The sequence below is a fragment of the Grammomys surdaster genome, unplaced genomic scaffold (genome assembly GCF_004785775.1).
Source record: "Grammomys surdaster isolate TR1022 unplaced genomic scaffold, NIH_TR_1.0 67, whole genome shotgun sequence".
In the NCBI taxonomy this organism is placed as follows: Eukaryota; Metazoa; Chordata; class Mammalia; order Rodentia; family Muridae; genus Grammomys; species Grammomys surdaster.
This window is the reverse complement of record NW_021604569.1, coordinates 1129921-1151931: the sequence shown is the minus strand read 5'-3', so window position 1 is coordinate 1151931 and position 22011 is coordinate 1129921. Positions and strand designations below refer to the sequence as shown.

The 22011-nt window shown below is 43.6% G+C and overlaps 1 protein-coding gene across 1 annotated transcript in view; it reads right to left on the bottom strand.

Annotated features, from left to right (window-relative positions):
* Positions 1-22011, bottom strand: part of Eml6 (EMAP like 6) — a 254969-nt gene that overhangs the window by 22193 nt on the left and 210765 nt on the right. Inside the window, exons 24-27 of the mRNA XM_028778693.1 lie at positions 19642-19730; positions 18046-18222; positions 9942-10143; positions 9715-9841 (exon numbers count right to left, since the gene is read on the bottom strand). Of these exons, the coding sequence (XP_028634526.1) occupies positions 9715-9841; positions 9942-10143; positions 18046-18222; positions 19642-19730 (595 nt within the window). The remainder of the gene's footprint in view (positions 1-9714; positions 9842-9941; positions 10144-18045; positions 18223-19641; positions 19731-22011) is intronic.

The following is a 22011-nucleotide window of genomic DNA, read 5'->3' as shown; positions in this document are numbered from 1 at the left end:
AGAGAGAGAGAGAGAGAGAGAGAGAGAGAGAGAGAGAGAATGAATATCTCTACCATAGTCTCAATGTTTCAAGATTGACTCAGGTTTAGAGAAAGTCTCCAAAACTGTGGGAGCTATATATTATCAAAACATTCTATTAGGTCTGTTCCTATGTCTTCCAGAATCATCTACAGCAGTGGTTCTCAACCTTCCTAATGCTGCGACCCTTTAATATAGAGGTGATTTCAGCTATGAAATTATTTTCATTACTATTTCATAACTTTTTTGCTACTGTTATGAGATGTAACGTAAATATCCAATCTGCAGGAGATCTGAGATGTGACCTCTGTGTAAAGGTCCTTCAACCCCCCAAAGGGGTCGTGACCCACAGGTTGAGAAATGGTGATCTAGAAGGTTGCTCAGTGGTGAAGTGGAATGAAGGGCCAAGCATCGGGTAGAGAACCATGGGGTGCTCTGAAAAAGCCTGCCATCTTGAAAATGTGTCTGAAGCCTAGGGCAACACACCTACTCCACAGAGGCCTGGATTCTCATGAATGACTGAAGGCCAGGAGGGCAGCAAAGAGTTGACTGAGCAACACTTGGCGGGTTACTGAAGAGACCTCTACTAATGCAAGGGATGGCTGCTGCTGAACGTGACTGAAGCAGCCACTGGGGAGAAGGCAAGGAAACTGCGAAGCAGGCTTCGCTGTAGCTTCCTGGCTTTCTAGAATGAAGTAACCCCAGCAGAACTCTGAACAGGAGCCAGACTGCAGGGGGTGACAGGTTGTGAGGAGAAATCTTGACTTTAGATAGGCATGGGAGCTTTGAACAATTCTAACTTAAGCTAACTGCAATTTGACCTGAACAATGGGAGGAGCTGGGCTTCTCCAGCTTCACCTCTGGAAAAGCCTGACCGCCCTATAATGCTAGCAGCTTTAATTTTATAAATTATCAGTTCTATACCGAAGTCATGGCTTCGCTCCAAACCAACATAAAAAGCCCTGAGATTTGTAGAAAGAAAACCATTTATGGAAACATCACTAAATTCAAATAAAGTCAACTATGCAGGTTTTTGGTGACCACCCACCTAAACATAGGCCTTAGAAATGATTGATTTTAGCATTTCAGGATTTAAAAGATATTTTAATTTTAGTTTATTCCACCCACCTTAATAAATAAGCAAGAATCTGCTACATTTTACTTGCCCAGAGCAGTCATTGAGAGCAAGTTTTTTACAGACTCTGGGTTGAAGTGAGGAAGAAGAATTGGGCCCAGGGAGAAAAGACTCCAGGAATGGGGCCTGCTTATATAACATCAACTCTCCCACCAGGCAGGCTGGGTTAGCATTTATGCAAAACACAGGCAACCACAGTATTTCATACTAGCAAACTCTTGCGTGCTCCCTCTTCACCAGTGGAACGGGAATGCTGGACTAAAGGACCTTCCCTCCCAGTGGGGCACAGCCAGATCTCAATGCTCCCTGCTTATTGGACTAAGGATTACTGGAGGATTTAGCAGTTCAGGGGTCTCAGTGTGACCTATTCTGCAGCACTTGCTTAGAAAGATTGTCAGTTCTTTGCAACAATTCAAGCTTACAGAGCAGCTATTGACAAAGCAGGACAAAGGGCCTCTGTGAAGCCCACGGAGCCACGGAGGCTGTTCGCTCACAGTTGACATATCATGGAGGAGAGCCTTGTCCTGCTTCATCTCGTCTCTGGCAAGCTTGAAATTCCCACACAGCTACTGATTAAAAGCAACACTTTTTTTTTTTTTTTAATTCGGGGCAGGTTCTCTCTGGAGATTTCCTTCTCCAAACATAGCATAAAAGCTTAGGGGAAAAAAAAAACCTGAGATTGCCTATATATGGTGATTTGCTTTAACTCAAGGAAGTGTGTCTAATTTTCCTATATTTTTAACACTGCCAGTCATGAACATGTTCTAGCAAGCTCTTTGTTCCATCAAACCTTGGCTGGCAAGGCATCTTAGTATGTAAAGTAGATACATGGTAATGGCTGGCAAGGCATCTTTGTATGCAAAGTAGATACATGGTAACGCAAGCTTGTCTATTTTCAGTTCTCTTTGCCTTTTGTGACAAAAACTTAAACCAAACAAACATTACAATTTCTAATGTGTAGATGATATGGATAAAAAAAAATCATTTAATTAAGCTGTCCCTGTAGCTAGTTGGAGCATCCTCAGATTCTGCATGGGTCACCTATCTCTCATAACCACAGGTGCTAATAAAATGAAAGTAAAAACAGTTGCTGAAAAAGAGTGGATTTGCAAAGCCTTTGGAGGGCCGATGCATATACTTACTCATTCAAGAAGCATTTGCTTGCTACTTACTATGTGCACAGCACTGTACCAGCTACCTACTATGTGCAAGGCACTGTACAAGTTACCTACTATGTGAAAGACACTGTACCAGTTACCTACTATGTGTAAGGCACTGTACCAGCTACCCGCTATGTACAATGTACTATGTCAGCTACCTACATGGTGGTACTATGATCATTAACCTTCAAGAAGCCAAGAGTCCTACAGAAAAAGTCTACATATAGTACAAATGTCTCATTGTTACAGGTGAACATATTAAGGAATTGCAGATTTGGAGCAGAAACAAGAAAACAAAACCCGAAGCCAGGCAGCGGTGGCACACGCCTTTAATCCCAGCACTTAGGAGGCAGAGACAGGCGGATTTCTGAGTTTGAGGCCAGCCTGGTCTACAAAGTGAGTTCCAGGACAGCCAGGGCTATAAAGAGAAACCCTGTCTCGAAAAACAAAAACAACAACAACAAAAAAGAAAACAAAACCAGGGCTGGAGAGACAGCTCAGTGATCACTTGCTAGTACTGCCTTTCGGAGTACCCAGCTTGGTTCCCAGCACCCACACATGACAGCTCACATGGCTTATAAGTGCAACTCTTAGGGGGTCTAACACTTCTGATCTCTGAGAACACCTGCATACTCACACACAGATACAACTGATTAAAAGAAACCTAACAACAAACAAATAAAATCCCTAGACCATTTCTTTATAGCATATGTAGCAGACATTGTTATAATTTTTTTTTGCTTAGGTCTATAAACATTATCAAAATTGAAAATAATATTTTAGATCATAATTGAAAATAATATTTTAGATAATATCTATTTGACTATAGGTATGTAAAAAATTTGGAAAATATTAATGCCACAGTGGAATTCTGAGGTTTTTTGCAGTTGTCCCTTGTCAGTTAGCAGGTAAAGACACTGTCATTTAAAGACACTAATAGCCAGCTGGTGAGTAGGCTCTGTGGATGAAGGAAGGCACTTGCTGACCTTAAAGTCTGTGTTTCACCCCCATACTCACATTGTGGAAGAAGTAGTGCATGCCCCACACATATAAACACATACAAACAGATACATAAATGCAAAAACAAGACAAAACAAAAACTGTGTTTTGAGCTCAAAATCTGATGTTAGGGTTGGTAAAAGTTCCTTGTTTTCCTCAGGAATATAAGCCATAGACTTAAGAGTGAATATGTGTCTAAAATATTAATATAAGAGAATACTTAAAGATTCTTTTTCCATAATCCCTGCTAAAACTGATTTTTGCCTTGCCACCTCAATGTTATGGGTACCATTTTTGGATGAATGCTGTTGTTTCTGAGGAGGAACCAAAAGAGCTAACCTAAAGCTAAGCTCCATCTGCAGTCTGTTTTAGGTTGCCATGACACTGTTCCAGAGAACTCATACTTTAATAAGCAGGCTCAGCCCATCAGGAGTTTGGTTCCTAGAGAATCGAGCTGTCTTATACGGACAGTCTCAAGAAGAAACAATTCAGTGTGAAATGTATTCCTCAAAAAGTAATGACATATCCATCTTACCATCCAGATAAGAACCCCTCATCGGCATTCCATTCAATAAGACCTCCACAGACATCACAGGGTGACACCGAAACACCATCTGTCCACATGGAAACTGACCTGTAACAGGTCCCTCTCTACTGTCTTATCCACTATGGCTGCCAACACCACGCAGCCAAAGAACTACAAACCTCTGCCTTTTCCCTCTTGGTAAACTCACTGCTCATGTGTCACTGGCCTGTCACTGCTGACCTGCTAGCAAGTATTTCCTCCTGCTGGCTGGTGAGACTCAAGGAGGGTGAAGTATCTTTGTGGTAGACAGCAGTTTGCAAAGTGACAACTTTTCCTCAGTCCCCACAAAGGAGGAATGGGAAATAGCTTACTTGGAACATCTCCAGGTCTAGGAGGGTACTGAAACCCTATGTAAACAAGGGCACTGTCTCTTATATGAAAGCTGCCAGCCCCCTCTGGTTGCTAGGGACTGGGAGAAGGATAAGGGAGAAATGGCAAGTCTCAAAGAGGGGCACTGTGGGGAACCTGAGTTGTTTACAGGGTCCAAGCTGGGATTACGGAAAGATAAGAAACTGTCAGCTAAGATCAATTCACTATGGAAATTGCAAGGAACTGGGTACCACTGTATGTACTACCATCAATACACACGGAAAGAAACCTGACAGAGAAAGAGGATCCTGGTCCCCAGGATCCCTACCAAATACCCATTGTCACACATTCCTTAACAAAGGGGACAAAGGGTAGCCCCATTGAGATGCAGCCTGAAGGCAAGGTCCTTTCCACTTCAAGACATGCCTTCATTGCTTTAACTGGTTTGGGAAGACTTTCTGCTTGTGCTGTAGATAAAAGCACCTTGAAAAAGGGACGTTTTGTGTTCCTTATGCTATTGGCCTTTGCTCTAATTGGAGAGTTCATCTAGTCTGCTGTGGACACTGCTGACCCCTTTCCTGATATTAGAACCTGCTTCTCTGAATCTCTGATGGGGAGTGAAGTCCAGTGGCTCTTCAGTGATGCCCCAGGCCTTCAGCAACAGATTGGAACTCCTGAGCACCCAGCCTCAGAGATGGAGTCACTGCTGGGCCCTGTCTCTTCAGTGTGAGACTGCCATTGTTGGACTATACTGCATTCCATAAGCCAATTCAATAAATTCCTCCTTAAATATATAGTCATTCCTCCAGTTCTGTTCCTCTAGACAATGCTGACTAATGCAGCTGCTCTTGTCAGGTTTGTCACAACAATGAAAAAAGTAATATAGAAATGCTTTTATATTATAATGCAATATTGTATTATAATACGATATACAAATAATTTAAGTCATTTTAAAACTTTTTAGAAAATAAAGTGGTTATTGATAAACCACTTCAAGCTCGCTCTCTCTCTCTCTCTCTCTCTCTCTCTCTCTCTCTCCACATACACACACACACACACACACACACAAACACACACACACACACACAAGCTGAGTATCCAGACCAAATCTATCTGATCAGAGCCAGTGAGAAGCTCAGCAGGGAAACTGCCAAGCCCAAAGACCTGAGTTCAGCTTTCAGGACCCACATGACAGAAGGCAAGAACTAGTTATTCCAGGTTGTTCTCTGACCTGCTCAGAGTCACAAGTGTACCCTCCCCCTCCACACAAATAAATGAACAAATGTAAAAACATGAAATGTATCTGAGACCTTAGCAACTAAAACAAATGCCATAATTCTATAGTTACTCACAACTAAGAAGTACAGAAACTGGTTCTAAGACAAGGTTTAAACATTACAAACTTTGCTACTTCATCCTTTTTTTTTTTTTTTACAAAGAGAAATGCATTTTTCAGGCTAAAACAAAGCAAAAAAGGCTGGCAGCCACCCAAGACCTTTCTGAAGAAAGGAAACTATGCCTCAGGTCAAGCAGGATTTTGATTTGTAGCCACAGGTTATGCAGCTTCTGGGAGAAGAACACAAAGAAGGTTGCGTTGAGCCTGCCTTAGTCACAGGCAACACGTACCTTAATAGCACAAGAAAGTCAGGAACAGTCTGCAGAAGCAGAGAGTGGTAATCCCTTTATTTATCCTTGGTTAGATCATCAACAGCTACCAGCCTCAGTGCTTATTAACTAAGGGTCTTGAAAAGAGTGTAGGCTTCCCATACATATGCAGAGAGAAAACAGACTTAAAAGAGTGTCAATTTTCATAAAACAGACAGGTAGTGCTCATGCTCTGTCTTTACCTTAAAATAGAAGGCTCTGAATGATAGGTCCAACTGGATACAGTAAATAAAAATCTCTATCATTACCATCTTTCACACAGTTTAGATTTTTAAAATTTTTGTTACTATTTTTAAATGTATATGGGCATTTTGCCTGCATGTAAATACATTCATTGTATGTGTGCCTGGTGCCCACAGAGGCTAAAAGAGGGTGTCAGATCCCCTGGAACTGGAGTTACAAATAGTTGTGAACTGCCATGTGGGTGCTGGAAATCAAATCTGGTCCTCTACAAGAGCAGCCAGCGCTTAGTCCCTGAGCCATCTCTCCAGTCTTAATTCCTGTGCTAAACAGTAGTAGGCGCTTAAAAATAAATGGCCGGGGGGAGGGAGCAGAGACCGAGGGAATGGCCCACCAATAACTGGTCCAACTTGAGACTCATCCCATGGGCAAGCAGTAATTCCTAACATTATTAATAATACTGTTAAGTTTTCAGACAGGAGCGTATTGTCTTCTGAGAAGTTCTACCCAGCAGCTGATTCAGACAGATACAGACACCCGCAGCCAGTGGATGGAGCTTGGGGATTCTTATGGAAGAAAAGAAGGAAGGCCTGAGGGCCCCAAAGGGGATAAGAACTTCACAGGAAGACCAATAGTGTACTAACCTGGACTCTTGGGGCTCTCAGAGTTTGGACCACCAACCAAAGATCACACAGGCTTGACCTAGGCCTCCACGCACATATGTAGCAGATGTGCAGCTTGGTCTTTATGTGGATCCAGAGCAATGGGAATGGAGGCTATCCCCAAAGCTGTTGCCTGACTGTGGGATGTGTTCTTCTAGCTGGGCTGCCTTGTCTGGCCTCAGTGGGAAAGGAAGCGCCTAGCCTTGCAGAGACTTGAAGTGCCAAGTCAGGGGATACTTGGGGCAGGGGTGGCTACACACGCAGAGAAGGGGATGGAAAATGAGGGAAGGATTGTGGGAAGGGTGACCGGGAGGGGGCAGTGAATAGGATGTAAAATGAATAAGTAATAGAATAAAATAAACGGCTGGCTTAAGGGCATAGCTCGGTGGGTAGAGCTTGCTATGCAAGCATGAGGACCCACATTTGAATTCCAGAACCCATGTAAAAGCTGTCAATTTCCAGTTAGCAAAGGCAATACGGGAGAACGTTTTTGGTATTGTGTACCCTTCCCACATCTCCTACCCTTCTCCTCCCACTAGCCCTTATGGACAGCATCCAGCCTTTCCGCTTCTGGCTGGCTTCAGCAAATGGGAGGAGCCAGCAGGGCTGACTGTGGGAGGAGAAGGTTCCTGGGCAGAGGCCTGGGGCTGCCTGAAAGAATCCAAGTGAAAGAGCCATATGGTAAGCTGGGACAGAACTGAAATGTGATTGGCATATTTCACATTTGCTAAGTGTGGCCTAGTATTCTCTTCAGGGCAATTATTATTTTTTTCCTCAACTTTCTCACTTCCAAAAATATTGGAACTGAAGGTCATATGACTTTTGAAGCATAAAAGTCACAATATGTTAGAAGCTGCACAAGAAAGCGTCATGTAGTCTCACAGCTATTTTAAAGTCAGATATCTAAATGTAATTAGATACAATCCATGGCTGTCTTAGAAACTTAAAAATTTAGTTGCTTCCAAATGATTGATGCAAACTGTGCAGCTGTCAGCCGGCATGTTACTCCTCAGTGTGATAGCTGCTCTCAGAGAGCAGGCTGGGAAGGGATTCAGTCAGACTCAGATGCCTGGAACATTCACTGTCAGGAGACAAAGCAAAGGTCCTTGCATGGAGCACACCTCCATCTGTGCTCTGGTGCTTGTCCCTCTCACTTTCACTGGTATATGTCCTGCTCCAGATACCTTCAGGCATTACACACCGTAGGGTCAAAAAGAGATCAGAAGGGTTTGAAGGAGCCAAAGGAAGGTGCTGGCCTTAACACTCCCAGGGAGAAGCTGGCCCTGCTTGATGCCATGCTCCTGATACAGGAGTTCTTCCCCGTCTTTCCCAAGAGGCTAGAACTCATGAAGCCTGCTTTCTCTTTCATCTGAAAACCAAGTTGCAACACATGATTTATTGTCACTCCTGGCTCCAAGGCCTCAGGTCCTCCCTCTTCCCCACATTCTCTGTTATTGTGGCTTCTCACTGATTTCCTGAAGGTACCACCAGCCTGATACCTCCTGGCTTCTGTGGTCACAAGCTTCCTAGTCTTATCTCTGAGGTTGAGCCCCCTGAAATTACTGACCAGGATGGGGAGAGATTGCTCGGTTCAGATTCTGATTTTCTCCCTACAGGTTAACTGGTTGCAGGGCACACTCGGCTCCCAGCATGGCATGCAGCTGTCTCTGTAGTTAAAAGCCCTTCTACAAACTGGGGCTGTCACGTGTTCTTTTTTTTTTTTTTAAGTTATCAAGGAAATTGCTGTCTACAGAAAAGGCTTGATCCTTTCTTTGGACCCTATACTTATCTTAAAGTGTTTTTTTTTTCCACATGTTTTCTTCACTGCATTCAAGGGTGAATTATTTTTTAAAGTACCAGAAGAGAAGTACTTGCTCATAATCCTATGAAGTTTTTTTCCCCTGTTTTTAAAAAATAAAGATTCAATTCAGTGTACCCTAACATGCAGCAACTCTTCAATATGGAACACTGAAGTAAATAAGGTGTTCAAAAACCTAATCTTAAAATGGAAAGCTGTTGGCCTCCTTACCCCCATCTCATAGTAAATTAGGCTGCATGGCTTTCTATACAGCTGTGCAAAGAGGCCAGGAGACAGGAGCGTTTGTGGGCTCGTGGGTTACACCTGAATCAGACGTGGGAATCAGCATGGTGGTTACGTGGCTGGATCTTAGTGAGTGGTCTAAATTTTAGTGTGATACACCACTGAGTTTTATAGAACCAGCTTGAACGCTCTTGGAAGGATGGGCAAGTCACTTCCACTGACAACGGACTGTGGAATTGGAGAGGCTCGATATTTTATTTTTAAAAAGAAGATTTAATCCAGACCAAATAAATGCCTTTCTAAGATAGATCAGTTAAGTGGCAGGCCTATTCTTGCATTTGTGTATGTGTGTGTGTCTGTATTTGTTCAGTTCTTCGGATTAAGTCCTTTGAACATTATTTTCTCCTTGTAGTCACTTTCAGAAAAAGAAACTAAATTTTAAAAATCATTGCCAAAAATTTGTCTTTTAAGCAAAAGAAACTTTTCTGTCAGCACTGTAACATGTGATAAACATGCAAGGGGGGAATTAGGGCTTTTCTGCCTCATGCATCTCGCCAACAACACGCCCACCACTGACTGTAAAGCTGTCACTGAACTGAGGCAAGAGGTTGGATCTAAAGCCACATCTTAAGAATAGGTGGGGAGCATCTTGTCTACCTCATAGCTTTAGTAGGCAGAAGGCTCTATCAACAGCAAACTCTTGCGTCTCCCAGAATTCAGCATTGTGAGCATTCAGCCTACCACAAGGAAAAGAACCCACAGACGACTCTCCTGAGGTGGGTCAGATCTCTGAGATTCTCTTCAGATTCTAGTGTTTAGTCAATATTTACTCTTCCCAACTAGGAACAGATAACTAGTCTCACTTTGGCATAAATTAAAGGGCAAATAAAATGAACTCTAGTTCAAATCGGTTTGCTGACAGGTAAAACACATGCAAACAGACCTTGCAAACAGCATACCTTTCTTCCATGGACACCTCTTTTAGCTGCTGGTGTGGTTTGGTGCCCTCCATTTCCCTGATGCTCACAGCATAGATCTTGGTGGTATAGTCAATGGCTTTCTCTCTAGCAACATCACTGTCATAGCCTCAAACAACAGAAAGAGATTGGGAATATGAGATGGTTCTTAAATGTTCAAGAGGGTACCAGAGAAAAGGGTAGCATCGTAATGGCTGACTGGGGCTCACCTCCATCTTCTTCTGCATCTGTGTCTGACTCCTCACTATCAACCAGCTTGCTCTCTTGTGTCCCCACAAATTCTCTGGTCCAGATCATCAAGGCTGTGTCAGCACCTCCTACTGTGAGCAGCACAGAGTCGTTGTGTAGCCACCTCACATTGGTGACGTGTGCGCTGTGCCCCACATACTTCTTAAATCTTGCATGCTGTCCCTGCAAATAAAGCCAGAAAGTGGCAGTCACCAGTCAGTGCCTAATTAATCCTGTTGTCTTTGCTGTTATCTAGAATGTAACAAAACTGTTCATTTTCTAGTTTTCTAATTTTGCTAGTATCATGAGTAACATGCTCCATGCAGGCTGTGAATGGTCTCTCCTTAAGACTCACTCACAGTAGGTCTTCAACAGGTATCTTTGAGGTGGATTTGAGAACTAAGGTGGATTTGTTTCCGTGTCTCTCTGACATCAAGCCCGTAGGTTTTTGTTTTTTGTTTTTGTGAATTCCTGATGGACACTTCTGTAGCCACCCTCATAGTGGGTTCTACATACAATCAAGAATAGAAGAATAGAAGGCAGCAAGGGACCTCAAGTAATGTTTAAAACAAACAGTTTCATCCTGGAATCTGTAAAGCATCTCTAACCCAAAAGTCACTCAAAGAACTGTTTTAAAGATAAAGCAAACTCCTTTCCCCTAAGCAAATCTAAATAAATATAATTCAGTTTTCAAGTCATTACTGGAGGCTTTTAGAGTGTGGTATCCAGGCTGCACCACAATATCAGCAGGTGGTGAGCGGTGGAGGGTGGGGCATGACTGTGGCTGTCCCAGGGCTGTCCCGACAAGTGCTGGGAAGCCAATGTTGGCACCAGGAAGAGCTTCCATTCTGGGCTTCTGAGACATGGCGTGGCAAAAATAGCTCCTGTGGGAGCCACTTAAAGAGGTAGTTTTTCTATCCCCTTTGCAACTCCCAGGGAATACCTTATGCAATGTGGTAAGCCACATGAACTCCCGGGTCAGGAGCCAGAAGCTGGCTCACCAGATGAAAACTTTAGCACACAACTGACAGGAGGCTTTCCTGGGGCTTTCGACTGGTGTACTAGGAAGCCTGACACAGCATGATACATGGTAGGAAACGGGGGCAGGCACTCGGGGGGCTGCAATCCTACAGATGTCTAGATCTGGCTGACCCCTCCTTGTCACTTGGAAATTACCTATTCCTCAAAACAGCACTGAGAGTGAGAACAGACAAGCCAAAGCCAACAGGCAGGCAGTATTTCCAAGAGCTCTGTGCTCCAGAAGATCTATTGCCCCCTTCTGGCTCCTGAAGGCAGCTGCACTCATGTGCGTGTACACACCCACTCACATACATACACATACTTTAAAAAATAATAAAAATATATCTTGAAAGAAGGGAAAGAAACTAAAATTAAACAAAGGACTTGAACAGACATTTTTTTCAAAGAAGGCTTGCAACTGTGAAAATGAATATAATAGGAATATATTTGCCAAGTGAAAAACAATGCCTAGAAGATCTGCCTAGTAACTCAGAAACAAACAAACAAACAAACAAATCCCAAAAAACCCAGCGGTAAAATGATCAAGGAGACTATTTAAGATATAGTAGCTACAAATGGAGTTTATAGGGAAAGCGTCGTATGGCAGGACTAAGAACTACAGACATCATGTCTGAAGCAGGGCTTCATTACATGGCCCAGGAAGGCCTTACACTCAGGACACTCCAGGTCAGCCTATAGAGTGCTGGGATTACAGGCATGCAGCACCACCTCTGATTCTGGTGGCTCCTTTTATAGCTCACTGACTGTGTCAGATAGTGCTCCATGCTTATCCAGCCTCACTTCTGTAAAGCCTCATCTTCAAACACAGTCACTGTGGAGTCAGGGCTACAGCGTGTTTGGAGGGAAGAAACATTCAGTTCTTAATAGTGAATTTGTTCAACAGACCCAGAGTACTGGAGAAGCAACTATCTTATTCCACATAGTATGCACCAATTGGGTAAAGGAAGTGAGTTAGAAAAACTAGATTTAAAAAAAAAAAGTGGGGGAACTAGGTATGATGGTACAGACCTGCAATACCAGTACATAGAAGGCAGAAGCAGAAGAAATACAGCACTTTCAAGGCCAGCCTGATATATGGGCAGTGGGTGGGGGGTAGAGAAGGTTTAATAGACAAGAGTGATATCCACTCATCCAGTGGACTGGAGTTCTCGTCTTAGCACCCATGTTAGGCACACAAACCACCTTTAACTCAGTTTCAGGAGATCTAAAGCTCCCTTTGTGGCCTTTGGGGGTATGTGTTCTCATATACACACATTCTTTTTAAAATAATAAAAATGAGCCGGAGAGGAGGACAGAGACAGAAAGAAAAAGAGAAATGGAGGAGCGAGTAAGGGGAGGGACACAAGGACCTGAACAGACATTTTTGGAAAAGTGAAAGGAACAGCATGGAAATAGGGGCTGGGCACGGAAAGCCTCTGGACCTACAGGGCATGCAAATAGAAACCACAATGAGATAGCACCATCATGTCAGGACAATGGCTGCCCAAAAGACAAGAGAACAAGTGTTTAGGAGGGTGTGGGGAAAGGGGACACGGTTGGTGAGAATGCAAATTAGTGCAGCACCAGGGAAGACAATGTGAGGGTTCCTCAAACACCTCAAGTGTAAACCAGCACTTGCTCTACTTGCTATTCCAAGGTTGTGACAACTGAAACCAGTACTGTGCCAGGTAAGCACAGTCCCACTGGTCCTCAGATCTAACTCCTGCTGAACTGTGTGAGTTGCTTATATGCTTTAGATACTAATCCTTTATTGGATACCAGGAACGTGTTCTGTCACTTTGGTGGCTGACTTTTTTTTTTTTTTAAATTCCATTGATTATTGTTGTGTTTTTAGTTTTGTGTAGTCTTACTTGCTTATTTCTGCCCTTTTTTAGTTTTGCTTTTGGTGTAGTATCTAAGATCCTGCCCTGGAACCCTGTAAGGCAGCGTCAAATGACTGCCCCAGACATCCTGCCTGGTCAGACTGGAGAAATGGCAGATGAATTTCCTAGAACAAGAGTAAAATCCAATAGTACCAAAAGGATTCAGCTAAGAGTTTCTTAAACCTCGAGTCTACTAAAACCAAGGTATCACAATTAGAAAAAATCATCCTCAAAGCAATTTCATTTTAAATGAAGAAGAGTGGAGGGCTGAGGAGGTGGCTTAGCTAATAAGTGCCTTCCTGTACCAGTGAGGACTTGAATTGGGATCCCCAGTGCCCATGTCAAAAGTCTGGGCACAGTGAGTGAAACACGAAGGTTCCTGGAGTTAGTGCCTCTAGCCAGTTGGTCAGCTCTAGGCTCAGGGAGAGACCCTGACTCTCAATCTAAGGGAGAGGCCTGGAGATATGACTCACAAGTAAGAACACAGGCTGCTCTTCCTGAGGATCCAGGATCGATTCCCAGCACCTACATAGTGGTTTACAACATCTATAACTCCAATTCCAGGGGCTGGATGCCCCCGGCTTCCAAGGACACAAAGACATTCATGGTGCCTAGATATATATGCAGGAAAAACACCCATGCATCAAAGGTTTTTAAAAATTAAAAACAAGGTGTAAAGCAACAGAGGAAGACAGCTAATACTGACCTCCGGTCTCCATATGCAAGCACGTACACATACACAACACACACATACACACACACACACACACACACACACACACACACACACACACACAAAACATAAGAAGTAGAGGAATCAAGAAGAATGGCTGCTGACAGCTGAACTCTGGTCCAATAGGCAAGGCTGGGAGGTGGGTGGAGTGATGTCTACCCAGGGCACGGTGATGATCTGACCAGGTCAAAGAAGTAACGCAAAAGGCATCCCAAAGATCTGAAGTGGGTGCTGAAAGAACTCATGTGTGGCAGGAATTGCCTACCCAATGTATTTGCAGTGGAGCTAGGAGTTGGGAGGAGAGAGGAAAGGAGGAGAGAGAGAGAGAGAGAGAGAGAGAGGAGAGACATGATGGCAGCAGATGTTACCCTCGTGTCTCTAGCAATCAAAGGTAGTTATAATTATCAAGGTTAGATAATTGGGATAACAATTCTAATTGTATGGGCATCTTGTGTATTGAGTATTTGCAAATATATAAATCCATTGATTAATCTTAAGCTTTAGAGTTTTACTTTACTGGGTTACTGGGAAGTGGGTCTACCGACAACTGGGTGGTTGTGGCTGTAAAGGAACTAGTGGCTCCAGGGACAAGTGAACCAGAGTTGGAAGCACAGCGACTGGTTGCTATGGGGGCAAGTCAGAGAGGGCAGCCTGTTGGAACCAGCTTGGAAGCTCCGGCCTTGCTGGGGAGCTTGCCAAGACAAAATGGGCTTAGAGCAGGAAATGGCAGCCAGGCCAGGAGCTAGCCGGACGGTCCCTTTTTTTCTATTATCGCCCGATACAACTCATGTGTTCGATTTTAAATGTGTTAGTTTTGCATAAACCTTGATTTCAGTAAAAACAAGAAAAATAGAGGAGCGTTAAGAAGACCTCTTAGATTGGATAGTAACAGACAGTAAATGTACTTATTTTCTCTTTCAAAGGGAGAAGAAGGAATGCCCTTCAAAGCAGAAGGGGCAAAGCACCTCATGATTCCATGTACTGTCAAATGCGATCCTAAAGGATGTTGCTGGCAACTGAGGAATTTAGAAATCAGAAGAGCTAGCATCACAGACAAGAAGGCCACTCCATCCCACAGAGCAACTGAGTAGGCACTGGGAAATGTGGATTCATTAGCTGGATGCAAGAGATGTTAGACAGGAGGTCAACAAAGGTTTCAGAGAGGACCAGGCAGGAACCATGACTCATGGGGACCAAGGTCATCTTTTCTATTGGGTGCGTCATTAGCAGAGACTGGGGATGACTGAGGCACAAGACACACAGCTTTCAGCTATATGTTTGCCCTATTTTTTTTTTTTATTGTCTGTTTGTTTTGAGACAGCGTCTCATATAGTCCTGACTGGTCTCAAACTTGCTGTGTAGAGCTAAGACTGGCCTTAAACTCCCTCATCCTGTGCCATGGCTTATAGACATGGTTATAGACCATTCTTACTGCCTGGCTGATCTCACCAAGTATTTTAATCATGTCTTCCAGGAGGCTACAGTACTATACAGCTAGAGAGTTTTAAATATCTGTTATCAGTTGAAGAATTGAAACTAAATGTGAGTTGACACGTGGAATAGACACTGACAGGGGTGTCTGGCACTGGTGTTTGACTGTTACCTCTTTCCACAATTTAGAAATAATATGAGACCAAGATGGCGTGGTACAGGGATGTAGTAAGCATTTCAAAGGTATTTAAAGGATTTGGGTGGGAAAGACAAATTAAATAAGATAAAAGTTTTCTTGGTATAGATAGGTATGAAGAACTGTAACCACGTTTCAGAGACTAGATTCTGCAAGAACAGGCTGGGGACACTTATGAAAATGGTAGCTCCATGTATGGCTCAGCTATGGTTTCAACTCAACTGGTGCCATTTTAATTTTATTCAATAAAACTATAAAATCAAAATAAAGAAGCTAATAGCTCAGTGTCCTGTGAACTAGCCAGATTCTATCTGAAGCAATGGTTCAACTCTAGGTAGCTGGAGAAGATACTGATAATATTAGGACAGATGGAAAGGGAGCTAGATAGAAATCATGGCTCATGGGAAATGGTTGAAGGGGGCTCTGGGATGCCCAGACGTGGGGAGCTGAGCCTACGGGAGCTGAGGTTGCATACAACCTTCATGTATGCAAAGGCTGTTAGAAGATTGGAAACACGCGTCAGTGATCAAGAGGCAGAGTGCAGGCTACAGACAGGAGCTCGGCTCAGAGTCTAGTGATGCCTATTACCAACAGAAGCTGATGGAGGCAACAAGGGTGGGGCTGCTGCCATCTGCACAGAGCACCAAGGAGCCTGAGAGACCCAGGCAGTAGCTCCGGGACCACGACAGCAGCAGCAGCAGCAGCAGCAGCAACAACAGAAAAAAGAAAGAAAGAAAGAAAGAAAGAAAGAAAGAAAGAAAGAAAGAAAGAGAGAAAGAGAGAGAGAGAGAAAGAGAGAGAGAGAGAGAGAAAAGAAGGAAGAAAGAAAGAAAGAGAGAGAGAAAGAAGGAGTGGGTTCATGAAATTGGAAAGAAAGATAGAGCCAAGCAGGGTGGAGATGATGAATTTACATATACTCTTCACTGCCACCTCAACTAGCAGGCTACAAGCACAAAGGACCTTGCTAAGAACTCTGGGGCTGCCACCTCATCAACAGGGAGGTGTGCCTCAGCCTGGAGCTTCCACAGAAACAAGTCAATACTGAATAGGAGTGGCCAGCCCCCAGCATGGAAATACCACATCTGCAGTCCATGCAGCTTGCCCTGCTGCGAGATAGAAAGTGCAGGCACCACTTTCTACAAGCTCAACAGTCGTGGCAACTCTGCTGGTTGTGCAACAGAAGTGGTGCCTGCCTGTAGGCTACAAGCACAAAGGTCCTCAGGGAGGTCATTATCAAAAGCAGGGAGGTGTGTGGCAACCAGGAGCTCACACAGAACCTGCCCCTGAATGCCCTACCTGGCTGTAACATCACCCTGACTCTGGGCAACAGCAGGAGATATCTCTATATCATCTCTATCTCTGTCTCCGTCTCCCTCCCCCCCCCCCCCTCCCTCCCTCCCCCTCCTTCCCTCCATCTCTCTATCTCTATCTCTCTATCTCTATCTCTCCATCTCTCTATCTCTATCTCTCTATCTATATATTTATATATCTATATATAATGACACAGCACAGTTTCCAATGCCACTACCATGAATAAATATAAGAATAAATATAAGTGAGAAAGATGGAGGAGTGGAGTGGTATGTGTTCAGTGGAGAGAGGTGGAACTAGAGACTCTACATCAGTGACAGATGTAAGAAGGCTGCAGTGGACTGGGGAACATGTACTTGCTGAGTAGGGCTCATGGTGGTGTGCAGCAGCCTGGAACTTGCACAGACTCAGCCTCCAAATCATGCTGTGCAGCCTCAGGATTGCCCTGGCTCTGAGCAATGACAGGATGTCTGGGATGAAGAACAGTTCATTCTCTGGATAGATGAACAGTTCATCTCCTTGAGCGATCTCTATGATCCACACTGCTCCTGGAGGCCATGTGTATGTCTGAGGCCTGTGCTACCCCTAGAGGTCAGGTAGACATCTGTAGTCTGTGCTACCACAGGAGGCCATATTGGCGTCTGTTGTCTGGGTTGCCCCTGGAATCCATGTTGATGTGGGTGGCCTGTACTGCTGCCTGAGGCAATGTTGGTGTCTGTGGTTCATGCTGCACCAAGGCCATGTTTGGGTCTGTGGTCCTGTTGCAGCGGGGCACTGTATTGATGTCTGTGGGCTGTGTTACCAACAAAGTCCAGGCTAACATCTGTGGTCTGTGCTGCTGCCTGAAGCCATGTTGATGTCCAGGGACTGGGCTGCCACCTGGAACCATATTGGTGTGAGTGGTCTGTGCAGTGGCAGAGGGTCATGTTGGTGCCCATGGTCTGTATTGCCACCAGACCATGTTGAGGTCCATGACACAGTTGTCAACCAGAAACCAGGTGGAAGCTCATGATCTGGGTTCTCGCTGACTGTAAAGGGCAAAGAATCTACTTTTGCAGTGGTATTGATGACAGTAGTCTCTCAGTTAAAAAAGAGGGACATAGAAGGTTTCTATGACAACCCCTACTCTCCCCACCCCCAAAAAGTAACAGCCTAGACAGGAAGCTATTGAAGAGAACTCTTACAAATTGTCATAAGATGCTGATGTGTAGCTCTCCACAATTGATAACTTCTGGCAGGGACACAGGTAGGGAAGGACTCTGGTTTTTTTTTTTTAAGGGGCTGGCCACTGGGGGTTTGACCGTGGTATCTGGGGACTACTGTATCATGAGAACATCACTAAACTCATCCACTTAAATACAGCATCAGGGAAGTTTCTACACAACATTACAGAAGTAATAAATATGTTTCTGACGGTTAATGCATTCAAATAAAAAGAACCATTCAGATACAACAGATATTTAGGGTAACTAACAGAACTGATGAAATCTATAACAAACATACAACATTACCTTGACAGGATATGAAAAAAGCTTCACAAAACCAAAGTCATCCCCAGTGGCTAAGAGGGAGCCATCTTTGGTAAGACTGGCAGCATTGACATCTGTCACATCGCTGTGAGCAGGCCAGATTCCTTCACAGGTGGGCCCCAGGACACAGGTCCACGTGTCCCATTCCATCTTCTCAATCTGCAGGGGTGAACAGTGTGATCATTTTGTAGAGCCTCATTTCTTTTTGTCTTATTTAAGAGGGATGATTTTTTGAAGGATCCACTTTGGGACAGCGGGCATTTGTGCTGGGTGATGAGATGCTCCAATTCTTAGCTGCCACTGTTGTCTGTCTGTCTGTCTTTTTTTTATTTTTTATGAGCCAGGGTCTGATTCTGTAGCCCAGGTTGGCCTTGAACATTACAGGCGCTAAAATTACAGGGGTATAAGCACTGTATCCAGCAACTGAGTTGCATACTTATAACATCATTTCTCAATAAGCAAACACTACTGTCAAATATACTCAAATGTATTTTTCTAGACCAAAAGCATACTTTGGAATTACGAGACTCTGATCACAATAAAGGTTTGTAAGATTTTTAACTAGATTTTTAATCACTATTTAGTCCATGAACTAGATCAGATATTTTCAGCACACTGCAGGTAGCCATGTTTAACAGCCTGCCTGACTTTACCCCTTGGATGCCAGTATTTCCCTTCTCCATGTTCCTGGGGGGAAATTTGCTTCTGGGTGGGAATTATTGAGCTAGTAGATAAAAACTATTTTTCTTATATTTGGTGTGTGCATATATATGCCTTTGAGTAGGGGTGTACACATGCTACAGTGTATGTAGGGAGGTCAGACAATAACTGGGAGTCACTTCTCTCCTTCCACAGTGACATTTCTGAGGACTGAACTAAGACTGCCAGCCTTAGCAGCAGGTTCCAGACTCTATGTTTTTCATAGGCCTGATCTCAGTTATTGAAAAATTACTTATAAGGCAAAGGGCATAGGGAAGACATGAGAAAAAGAAAATAGTTTGACATTGGACTAGTTGGACTTCTGTTTTAGAAGGCATCTTTCATTATCATTATGGATAATATTGCTTATTATTACAAATGAACACTGGGAAAATATCTAAAAAATTTACAGTTGTAAAAAACATTGCACAAAATGTCATGATGAGGGGAAAGAGAAACACACTGCCCAGTTAGCATACAGTGTCCTCGGGAAAACCAAACAGCAGGATACAATCACCATGACACAGTCAGCCCGTGCCCTCAGCAGCTAGGAAAACAGATCAACAGTTCTTAAAGGTGTAAAGGTAGATGGTGACCTGGGTTCATAATTAAAATGGACAGGTTTGATTAAATCCACATTTTTAACCAACCATAAATATGTATGTCATTTATTTTCATTTTATGTTCACTGGTGTTTTGTCTACGTGTTTGTCTATGTGAGGGTGTCAGAAGCCTGGAACTAGAGTTACAGACAGGCATGAGCTGCCATGTGGATGCTGGGAATCGAGCCCAGGTCTTCTAGAAGAGCAACCAGTGCTCTTAACCAGCCAACCCTCCAGCCCCCAAATATTTTTTAAAATCTTTATGTAAGGCAGTTACCTCTGACGGCCTTATTGTGTGTCTTCTGCCTCTTGGAGCTTCAAAGAAAAGCTGTTCTTTGGCACCTGAATTAACTTGCAATAATTTCCCTGTTACAGCAGAAATAAATGGTAGGAATAAGAGAACAAATTAAACTGTGCATTTATCATTTTGTTATAAGATACTAAGCATAGCTGCCACAATTTTATTCACTTAGTTAGCCTAATCAATTGAGTTGAAAGTATGTTACATTATTCCAAAAGGCACATAAATATCAACACACAACATGGAATAATCCCCAAACCTCTAATTTAAAAAACATGGACCTTATAATATTTGATCTTGAGTGTCTGTCATATAACAAGAATCAAGTCTGCTGTTTGCTCGGCAGCACAAAAATTAACTCCGATTTTATTTGAAGATGTATTTATTTTTTATGTGCATTGATGGTTTGCCTAAATGTATGTGTGTGGAAGGGTGTCAGATCTTCTGGAACTGGGGTTATAGACAGTTGTAAGCTGCCATGTGGGTACTGGGAATTGAACTCTGGTCCTCTGGAAGAACAGCCAGTGTTCTTTAACTGCTGAACTATCACTCCAGCTTCAAAGTCTACTTTTACAAAATAAAATTTCCACCCATTTCCCCCACTGCTGTCTATTAAAAGGTAAAGGCAAACAGCCTGTCCTGAGACTGGCATCAGAAGTGAGATTCATGTGGGAACTGCATTTACTTAGTCCTAAATTCTAAATCTGCCTTTCAAGTTAGGGCCACACAAAGCAAACTACAAATGTTGACCCTCCCAACCTTGTCTTAACTGAAAGTATTCAAAAGGAGAAAAAGGCTATCCTCACACAATTGAGCGACTGGTCTTTCAGCCATCCCAATATACAACTATGGTCTCATCACTGATGTTGAAAAAGATTCAGCTTCCAAACTCTCCTCCTCTGAGGGCAGCAATCCTTCATAACTGGAAAATGTCATATGTTGGAGGATGGTGTCTACTATTTTTCTACAATGGTTTAATTATGGAAAATTTCAACCAGGCTTGGACATGAGAATAGTTTAGAGAGTCACAATGTGTCCCTGGTCCAGCTTCCACAGCTAGGAACTCACGTGACTCCGATCCTCTATTGACTGCCTCAGCCCAGACATCATGCATTTGCTCCATAAGTAATTTACATAAACTGCTATTTCCCCTTTCCCCTACAACTGTGTATCTAGGAACTTTGAGTATCCTTGGAAAAATCAATACCCAAATATTCCTCTGTGGCTTGCATGCATGTGGTCTGCGTGCTATCTGTTACATTTGTTACGTGGTCTGACCCGAGGAAGGTCTAAGTGAGTGTTTTCAAGTGATAAGCTAAGAAATGAGGTCCAGTCCCTTCACTGCTGATATTAATAGTGTCTCATTTGGTAAGTTATCACATGACTGGGGTGGGGCCGCACAGACTCCGAGGCTTGAAGGATCTGAAAGAGGGGCATGTGAAATAGACATGCTTTGCGGATTATATGGTAAACGGGAGATGGAGAGAAACAAACCAAGAGATGAGGGTAGTTAAGGGCTCTTTCCCTGCTTAGCATTAGAAGGAAGTGAGCAACCATTACTTTTCTAATGAACTAAACATATCTGCAAAGAGATACTAGGACTTTCAAAAATGGCTGTAAAATATGTGGGAAACAGATTACAAAATTCAGGCAAGCCATTTTCTGAATGACTTTTGATGACCTTTGAGATAGAAGGTACTAGGCAGAAAACTCAGAGGGTTGTAGTTCTCAGGTCATCTCAACAACTCATTTTACTAACTACAGGTTTGTTTATTTGTTTGTTTGTTTGTTTCTGCTCCAGTCGATGGAAGGGGACTTAATTTGGTCCCGGGGTCACAGGCTAGGTATGGCCCCAGTTTTATTTGACCTTCTTCTTGGGGCGCAGGTTGTTGGTATGGCCGCACTTCTTTCGGCAGTTGACTGCACGGAGGGGGGCGGGGGGACGGGGAGTGCAGGCGTGAGTAGCACTTGCGGCAGATCATCTTGTCACACTAACTATAGTTTTAAAGATCATAATTTATAATTAAACCTCCAAATTCTGAGCTAGCTAGGTGAGGAACTGGCTGCAAGGAAGTTAAAGACTCAAGAGAGAGAAGCCCAAGCAGTGCCAGACACCGGTGGGCGCGGCTGGCTCACCCCTCCTTAAGGCCATTTTAACTCTGGGAGCTGATGCTGACCCAGGAGGGACCAGACCCACACTCGGCTAGGCAATCAAAAATCTGTTTTTCTCAGGAAGTTGCCATTAGGGATGCTGAATCTGTGGGTGTCCAGCTGGGACGAGATGTAGATTTTAGAACTGAGGTAACAGTTGGGGGCAACTGAGATTGGGCAGCATGCAAATGAATT